Source organism: Alligator sinensis, unplaced genomic scaffold (assembly GCF_000455745.1).
Source record: "Alligator sinensis unplaced genomic scaffold, ASM45574v1 scaffold147_1, whole genome shotgun sequence".
Classification (NCBI taxonomy): Eukaryota; Metazoa; Chordata; order Crocodylia; family Alligatoridae; genus Alligator; species Alligator sinensis.
In genome coordinates this window covers 2,383,058-2,392,886 of record NW_005841847.1, presented here as the reverse complement: position 1 = coordinate 2,392,886, position 9,829 = coordinate 2,383,058, and the positions used below count along the sequence as shown (strand labels likewise).

Genomic DNA, 9,829 nt, shown 5'->3' with positions numbered 1-9,829 from the left:
CGGGGGGAGCTGCTTTCTTTCCCAGGTGAGCCCGGCGGACGGCCCGCGCGGCGCCGGGCTGGGGGCGAGGGACCTGCCGGGCGCTAGTCGGGTTGTTTGCCAAGGAGGAGGCGCAGGGTAGTGGGGCCGGTTTGCATCTGCCGGTGCCTTGTTTGAGCCTGTCTTTTAAGCCTTTTGCATCTGGTTTTGAGTAGTACAGCCCGCCCAGGTGCTCCCCAGGCATGCCGGTCTTCCCAAAGCAGAGGGAGCCCCCGGTCCAGACGGCCCATACACAAGTGGTTCGTGAGCCTGCGTCTGACCCGCTGCACGCAGGCCAGTCGGTTGCCCTGGGCCAAAGCTTGGCTGGGAGCAAGGGGCCTAGTGAGGGAAATGTGGGCTAAGAGCTGGAGTGGGGTGCTGGCGCTGAGCGCCCGTTTCGCGCATTTGGATCTGGATCTGGATCTTGGCCAGGCGGCCACATCTGGCGCGTGGCTCTCGGTGGCAGCAGTCAAGCCAGAGGGTTTTGGTGATCTGCGCGCGGCTGGTAGCGCATTGCTTCTCTCTCGGCCTCTTGTGGGCTAAGAGCAAGTACAAGTAGTTGGTTGGAGGGGTAGGAGGAAATACAGCTATGATGCGGGTGGCTACATAGTTGCAGGGGGGACCTGATCAAGTTATTTAGTAAGAATGTTTCAGGGGTCCAGTTTGTAGCCTGTTGATCTATGGGCAAAAGGAATCAAAACTCGTGGCAGAGGTGATATCTTTTATTAGACCAACTATATATATATATATATATATTGCAATTTATTGCATTCTCCTATGCCTCTGGAAGGTGTGCCTGAGAGCTTGCAAATTGACCTTTTTTTGCAAATGTTTAGTTGGTCTAATAAAAGATATCACCTCTGCCACGAGTTCTGATTCCTTTAGTAGCTAAAGAAGGTAGCCTGTGTAGCCCAGGGGTGCTCCTTTCTCTTGAGACTGAATCATTATCTGAGTTGAAATGGCCATTCCCTGCTCTTCAGGCTTTGGTCCCTTGCTGCACTGGGAGTGGAGGGAGGTGTGATATGCATCTCCTGTTTCCTTCAGCCTTGTTAACAAGCAGTTTAACAAAAAAGGTTGTTAAACAGTTTGCCCTGCAGGCCAGAGTTAAACAGCAGGGGATGGGTGAGGAAATGTTTGTCTAACAGGGCTGGCAAACATGATCTCTACTGTCTGGTCAGAGGTGACCAATGAGAATATATTCAACGGGCTGGAAATCTTACTGCAAGGATTAATTTTTCAGTAGATCCTAAAAGTGTATAATAGCTTTATAGCCTTCGTATAGGACAATATTTGTATGTAACTGGATCTGTAATTAGGGACATGGACTCTCTTAGTTCATATTTAGTGACCACAGAGGACAATAGATTTTAACTATAATATGTTTAACTTAAATCAAGTTCAGCTTTTTAATCCAATTACATGGTTAATTGTCAAGCCACTGGTAAAATTTCTTTTTGTAGAGTGTAAAGCTTTATTAGCAGGTAGTACTTGAGCAGAGCTGACACTTCAGAATCAGTCATGTAGATCTTAAAACACACTTGCTTTATTCTGTAGATGTCATGTAGCCAGTTTCTTCTTCCCCCACCAAAACAAATATTTTTTTTCAGCTGCTTTTTATATGCTGCTGGGTTCTTTGCAGGATATAACTATTTCAAAGCACATTACTTTAAAGAATGGCTATAACTGCAAAACCTTTTTATCCCTATGTTGTAGATTTAAAGTTCAAGATGGTGCACACACATGGGTGGGAAAAGTAGAAATTTCTGAACAGATACTAGCTAAAATAGCATTTGCAAATATGGATGCTTTCGGAAACCAACAATAGTTACATGCCGAAGCTGTACAATACTCCCCGCGTAGCTTGGCTTGTGTGTTGTTTGTATGTTGCTACCAACAAGCAATTGATTTCGGGTCTATATATAGTGTCTACACAAATTATTATTTTTTTAAATGCTGATATCCTTTGAGCAATTGCAGTTCGGTTTGGGGTACCTGAAATTTAATCATTCAGTCCAATGCACCTAGTAGTTTTTAAATAGTACTTTGAGATTTGTGGGTTGCAGTGATTCTATTGCCTTTAATAATCATTATAAAATCTTTTGATTTGATTTTGTTTAGGAAATTACCATTTGAACCCCCCGCCCCCCAGCTGTTCCCAGTTTCACCTTGCTTCCTACCTTTATGGAAGGATTCCTGCATGTGTCCTTTAGATGTGCCGGGCCTGAAGAATGCTGCTTTGATACGAGTTCTACAGTCCTGTTTTAAAAAATTCTAGTGCAAAGAAGTTAAATGGAGCTGGACTTCAAGTGGCTTAATTGCCCACCCCTGAAGTAGATTGTTATTTTGGCTGGAGGGGCCACTTAGGGAGTTTTGGTGAGTTGTTGCAGGCCTGGCCAGCACCCACCTCCCTCCACCCTCTCCTGCCCACAACAGCTCACCAAAACTTTCAAAGCGGTAGATTACTAGAGGGTCCAGGGGTGCTGGATGGAGCGGGCGGGTGGGGTCTCCATGGAGACTAGTTTGGGACCTCTGCAGGCAAGGCACGCTTGGCTGGGCAGATAGGATGGGGCCACAGCCAAGTGAAGAGCATGGTTTGGAGTGGGATGGGGGAGTGGGGCCAGGACTACGGGGCTGGGCAGGACAGGGCTCCCATTCCTTCTGGTGCCCCTGCTGGAGGGTGTGGGGTGGAAATGTTAGGGTACCCAGGCAGTAGGGGCCAGGTCTGGTGGCAGTGATGACACGGGTGGCAGCAGCAGCAGCCAGGAGCTGAGGCTGCCAGGAAGCATTCATTATCAAGCTGCCCTAGCCCTGCTGCACACCTGGAGGTAATAGGACCAGCACATGAGCCATGGCCTGGACTGTCTGCTACACTTGGTGCAAGAGGAGCTGAGGGACCGCGCCGGATAAAATTCTTTGGTGGACTGGATCCAGTGCATGGGCTGTATTTTGCCCACCCTGACCTACTTGCTTTCCTCTCAGTGGCAAGACATTGGTAGTACCTTCATCATCCTGCTGTTTTACCAGTTGCAAGATAAGGTGTGTATGGTTTTTTTTTAGGCATTATGCCTGGTGTGAAGGTTGTTCCCAAAATTTGTTAAGAATAGGGATGGTTTAGAAAGGAATAATCCTGCCTTGGGCAGGAGAGTTGGACCAAATGACTAGATGATCTGCTGAGGTAACTTCCAACCCTACCTATCTATGATTATAGGGCTCTCTTCTTTTAGCCTCTCCAATTTATAACTGCCCCAGAGTCTTAACCTCCCTTTAGATGTAAATGGTACATTTACATATCCTTGGCACACTTGAAAATCATAAGTTACCAAGGGCTGTAGTTTCCTGCAGCTCCATCACATCCACCAGGCCAAGCATGCCAGTCTCCATGGAGATCCCACCTGCCCCCCCCAGTGGTGGGTGTGGGGCAGACTGGTGACTAATATTAGAAATTCTGTGCTGAAGTATCAACAGTATGCATAACATAATACTGGACTCTTACTCAGGGTATTGGAGCAATTTAACGCAGTAGAATTCCACTTTATTTGTAACAGCCTTGCTAGAAACTCCCTTCCTTCTGGAGGCAATTCGTTTCTTCTGAATAGGATTGTCTTGTCCACAAAGCGTGGGTAAAAACAGCCTAGAGCCACCACCAGGAACAGTTCCGCTGGCTTGAGCTTGATAAAAATAGTTGTACTTGAAATATGAATTTTGTTTGTGGTTATCTGGCATTCTCTCCTTCCTGGTTAATTCATATTTCAAGATGATATGCATGGATGGCCCAAAAGAAAAGGTATTGAGGTTTTCCATACCAATAGGACATTTCTCCTTCTAGAGGAATTAGTAGTGGGCACTAAGCAGATCTTGGCAATTGCCACAAACCACTATCTGTTACAGTTTTAGAAAACTGCTTATCAATTTCAGAACATTGATTACATGCCAGAGTAGCTATGTACAGAGCCCCCAAGGATCTGGTTATTGTATAAGAGCCACCAATGTTGAGTTGCTCTTCCCTAGTGCTATATTATTGAAACAATTGAATTGGTTTAAAAGGTAGATATGCTTGTTGCTGAACTTCACCACTGCAGAGTAGATGTGGGAAACTTTGCAGTACCACATTGTTTGGAGGGATGAAAAAAACAATGCTCAACAGCAGAAATACTTACAATTTTTCTTCTTATGGGGGCCCGCGTGCATGTGCGCATTCTATTTTATTTATGGGAACCAATACCAAAGCACCCTAACCTTCCACAGGTAATGCAGAGGGACGAGGGCTGTCAACAGCCCACCACTGAAAGTGGTGTTAAAATGTACCTGGAGAGCCAAGGAAGTTAAATTACAGTTTAAGAGTTTACTCTTCCATACTGCTGTCCAACACTAATTGCTTAATAAAACATTACCAAAGTTTGTGACTCCTTTTTTATGGGTCATAGCTGAATTCAGGTTTGAAAGAAAAGAGTTTGTAAATACTTGAGGTATATAAGGCAGCAAAATGAGGAGAATTTCAGGTTGTTTCACATAATTAGCATCTCTCTCTCCTCCTTTTTTTTAAATCTATCTTGTTCCAAACAAGGGCATTCTAAAGCAGCACATTTGATGCCTGATTTGTCTTCCAAAGTAACTTGATCTTTTACGGGAGATTAGTAAATATGATGCATGCATCCAGCAGCTCAGAATTATTTGGATGCATCCTGAATTCATGGTAGGGATCAAGATATTAAGCCTCAATGCTAGGATCATAGAACTATTATGACTGTGGCTAGTGCCTGCCTGAGCTCTGTTACTGGTAAGCTCCCAATGGGCTTTTACAATTCTGCTGTTTTATGGGAATAAGAAAAAAGTCTTGAGTCTAAAATTGAGATTTTTTGCTCTGATGCTAGTGGGTGATTTTATTTCTACCAACATGCTGAGAAAACAAGTACCTTGGAATTGAAGTGTGTTATCTTCTTAGTATCTGCTTTCAAAAAATATTTTAGGGGACTAAAGGTATATGCTGAGATGCTTATCTGTGAATTTTAGAAATCTAAATGGAGTTTAATGAGTTCTATCTAATGATCATACTTTTAAGTCACTTGTTCAATAGATGATCATTATCACGTGGTCCAGGAATAGTAATATGAGACAATAAACAATGTACGCTAAATTAATAAGCCTGACTGAAAGAGATCATGCCATTCCCTAAAGAATGGAAGAAAGCACAGCAGGGTGACACCTTTGAGACTAACTGGTTCAAAAAGACACGAGCTTTCATAGGTGACAGGACCTAATATTTAAAAAGATTATTTTTTTAAACTTCCAACATAAATGACTTGCACCTGTGTTAAAATGATTTGTTTTAAAGGTCAAACTGAACAGGAGAAAAGGAAATGAGGTCATCTTTACTTTTGTTAAGGGTGAAGTAAAGTCAAATTTATTGGTTGTTTGGGATATATTCGACTTCTGGCACACACGCTACTTTGAAACACAAAAAGGCCAATTTAGGGCTTTCTTTCACTTACCTTTAAAAAAAAACAACAACTAATTTAATTTAGCTGTAATTTAACCATGTTTGCTAATTTTATCACTTCAACTGGAGTAAAATTTAAGGATCTGTCTTAAAATACCTGACATGATTTGTGAAAATAAGCACTTCTTATGGTGGTGGCTTGGCCAGCCAAATCTGCTTGTTTTACTTGAAATACTATTTTATGATGTTAGTAGTCTTTATTACAGTGTAACTATGCACTGTAATAATAGTCTGTTGGCATTTTTAATAAAAAAGTATTTTTCAAAGTTTAAACAGTTGTTTTAGCTAGCAGTGGGCTAAAATTAGTGTGTAAATCTTCAAGCCAGATGTGAACTTAATTCCCAAACAAAAATTTTAAAGTAAACTTTCAGTAATGTAGTAGTAGTAAAGTAAGATAAGTAATTAATCTTTTTGGGGGTCTTGGAAAGAAATGGTTTGATATAAATGTATATTTTAAGAAGGTGTACATAACATGTAGAAAGGTGTGTATTGCTGTTCTTTTAACTTGGAGGCCATTCACACAAACACACCTACAACACCTAGTTCTAAGGAATGGGTTTATGATGAGAAAGATCATGCTGGAACAACAACAGTATAATATTATGGATATGTTGGATGTTATGCTTAAGGCCGTCCTTGTCTAATTTGATAATTTAGCTGTTCTTCCTTCAGTGGTTTAGCGCTGGTTTAATTCCACTGATATCTGCAATGGTGAGACAAATGTAGTATTACTTAAACAAATATTTATACTGCTGTGTTGTTTAGACCTACTCTGAGCAATGTGGCAAAATATTTTATGGCTGGTCTATACCCACTACTAGCATTAGTAGAGTTGGATCTATCCGTAGGTCAGTTGTGAAAGAATACACACACGCGCCCGTTTTCAAAATATAGCACAAAGACTGAATATCAACATAATATACTTCTTTATTTTTATAAGGATAAATTAGTTTCTAATTTAACAACATCAATATCAGTGCAAAATATGAGCTTGATGCTGAGTACAAAGAAAATCGAATTGAGGGCAAATCATTGACAAACACACTGCATCTCGTCAACTAACAAAGGCTGTTCTTGTTTCTTGTTTTTGATGTTTGTTACTGATGAGTATCTGAGCTCACACAAGTATGTTGTTGAAAATAATAACAGCATGTTTATTGCCTTGCTCCCAATTGCTGGGTATTCTTTGGCAATAATTATCCAGATTTTGTCCAGTGGTAGCTCAACAAATTTCAGTCTGGGTTGCAGTCTGAATCTTAGCCAGCTGCTCTTTTTCTCCTATGACAATTGGGAAGTGTTTTCAGGTGGTTCCATAACAAATGCATTGCACACCCAGTCACATAGACTCACTGGGAGCAATTGCAAGGACTGGCTAATTTTATCTTGTAGAGATGAGGAATTATCTTGAATTAATTCAGAAGCACTTGACTGTACCAGCTTACAACAAAGGCACCACTCTCTCCACTCAACAGAGACCCCACACAACTTTCTTTTTTCCTACCATGCTGAAGTGCCTGCAGACACGTATAAACTGCACCACGTCTTCACCACGATTGCTTTGTGGAGTGATGTCAATTTACGAATGTTGTGTGGAGTGAATAGTCTTACAAATTCTGGCTTGGAAATATAATGCTGTATGTTTTAAATACAAAAAAAAAGTATTATTTTTCATGGCACACTTCCATAGCTCTTGCAGCACATTAATGTGCCGTGGTGCACCCCTTGGGTGTCACCGAGTTAGACTTCTGTCACTTGCTTTGTTGTCTACTAGGTTACAAACCAAGCTTGTACAGTTAGTCTTTTTCTGGAAATGTTTATATTCTGGGCAAGCACTCTGTCCTGTGATTGCTCATCTCTCAAATTGCTAGTGACTTCATAAGGAACTCGCAGCATTTTTTTGTGTTTAATGTCTGCTTAATGTATTGCAATTCTTTATTACTTAGGTATGTAAATATAAAATAAACCAACAACTGTGTGTGCAAAATACGGAAGCATATATTTCTTGTTGCTAAACATGCTAGGTTGGGGGTGTTTTGGAGGGGGAGGGACATTCAAACAGCTCACAGCATACAGTGCATAATGTATAGTGTGATAGATCCAAATCTCTTCATTTATCATAACATCACTTCCATATGTGGAGATAGTCAGCAGGCTTTTCCTGTTCAATTTTGTTAACATACTTTTCTAATCTTTTTTAGAACCATTGCTGCATGAACTGCAACTAGATATCCAACTCTTCTCTTTGCACTACATTATGCCTTTGGAGATGGACTCAAAAGTAAACAATCTTACTTTTGGGTGTCAACGAAGCTCAACATCTGATGATGATTCTGGCTGTGCCTTAGAAGAATATGCTTGGGTTCCACCAGGCCTTAGACCAGAACAGGTAGGAGGTGATACTTATGGCCATAATTTCATGTGTTATGGGCTGTCTGAAAATCTTGTGCAGTTTCATAATATTTATAGAACTTAAGAAAGCTTTTTTTCCTCCTTTGTGTTTTGCTTCTAGTGACCTATCTTAAGGGAAGCTAAGACTCTTTGGTTACAGGAAAGAGTTGCCTACATTCTGTAAAAATGGTTTGTAGTGAAGATTTTTCTATGAATATATGGGCTGCCCGAGGTCTAAAGAAACAGGAAACTCAACTCATTTCTTTGAATAAGGCAATTTTGTTAAATATTGCAAAGAAAGAAACCATTAAAATCTTGTAGCATTGTATTAATTGCAGAAACAGCTGATAATTTCTGCTGAATAACAAGACATTTGGTATTGATGTACTGGATGTTAGCTACATGAATTACAGCATAGGTAACTAAATTATTGTTGTGACAGAAATGGTCATATTAATATATTTCAAGACTTCTTAAACAGCCATACGTTTACCACTTGTGCAAAGACATCACTCTAGTATTCCTTCTTAAGTTGAGGTTTTGAAGGTTTGGAGGGCAAGACTGTATTATATTTTAAGAGTACAATGGAAGGGAACAGTACAATGATTCTGAAACAGAACTGACAGACGGCCACAGGAGGAAGTTGCTACTTCAAACAAATATTTAAAAATAGGGTGATAAATAAATTCTGATGATGTCACTTTAAAGCATGATACCAAAGTACCAGAGAAACAGGATTAGAGGATTCATGAAGCATTTGTTTAATATTTGTTAAACGTTCACCTGAATCCAAAACAATCCGTAATTTAAGACTGCCACTCCCCCCCCCACATCATTAGATTTTATACATAGAAAATTTAAAATTTTGTTTCAATTTTCCACATACAGAATCTAATTGGAGGGTCATCTTAAATTTGTCCCCCAGCACTGCAGTGCGAAACTGTGGCAGGTCAAGGGGGAGAGCAGGAGGTAGGCATGTGGAAGTGGGGTTTGACCCCTGCCTCTGGACCTCTGTTGCCTGTTGACCCCACCTCTTGGGCATCTCCCCTCAGTCTCAGGTCCCATGGGTTTGAGTAAATATGGCAGTTAACCTACCTATTGGAGGCCTATTAGGTCCCTTGTAGTTGGCATCAATTTACTCAGCAGTAATTCAGTGCTATATGCTGGTGTGGAACAACTCTGTTCAGCTGGCAGCTAATATAATCCATCTTCATGCAGGGGCAAAAGAACTACTTTTTGCTATTCAAAATGCGAGGTAGGGTGGCACCTGAGAGTAACTGCTGAGAGACAGGAAGGTGGGTTGAAGAGTGAACTAAACACACTCTGGATTCTTGTTCCATTACTTGGCCTAACATTTAAAACTTTTATAATGGGTGAACTGTTTTGTTCATCCCTCTTGAGCTCTTCAAATCACTTTTGCCTCCCATCAGCATTGCCCTCTACCCCTATCCTTTCCTTCCCCTTTCTCTATCTTTTGTATTTAAATGACTTTATTCCTTTCTAATTGGTACCCTTGCTCTGTGCATATCCATTAGGGCTGTGCGACGCTTCGGGTGCTGATTCAATTTGGAGGAGATTCAGTCCGATTCGGCGGCCGAATCTCTGAATCGAATCGGGAGACCAGTAAAAGGTCTGGATCGATTCAAAGCTCTCTGAATCGATTCAGAAAATATTCGGAGAGCTTTGGAGATTCAGGCAGTCCCTGCTCACTGCCGCAGGGAGCTGGACCTGGACTCTGTGCCAGTAAGTAGGGGGCGGAGAGAGGGGGGGACTGGAGGAGGGGGAAGGGGACCATGGGGGGATCCCCACTGGTCCCCCCACTGCTCCCCTGACCCCTGTCCACTCTCCCAGCCATGTGTGTGGCTGCCCTGCCCAGCCCTAGCATCCTGGCTCTTTAAAAAAAAAAAAAAAAAAAACCGCAATTCC

At 41.6% G+C, this 9,829-nt stretch overlaps 1 protein-coding gene across 11 annotated transcripts in view; it reads left to right on the top strand.

The window, feature by feature from the left end:
* Positions 1-9,829, top strand: part of PRICKLE1 (prickle planar cell polarity protein 1) — a 92,480-nt gene that overhangs the window by 73,727 nt on the left and 8,924 nt on the right. For 8 of the 11 annotated variants that reach the window (XM_025208311.1, XM_025208328.1, XM_025208316.1 and 5 more), the window contains one exon: positions 7,714-7,901. In XM_025208311.1, the coding sequence (XP_025064096.1) occupies positions 7,770-7,901 (132 nt within the window). In that variant the 5' untranslated portion in view covers positions 7,714-7,769. Of the gene's footprint in view, positions 1-2,136; positions 3,055-7,713; positions 7,902-8,024; positions 8,093-9,829 lie in introns of those variants that run through there. The other 3 variants (XM_025208289.1, XM_025208307.1, XM_025208337.1) reach the window with 3 other exon arrangements.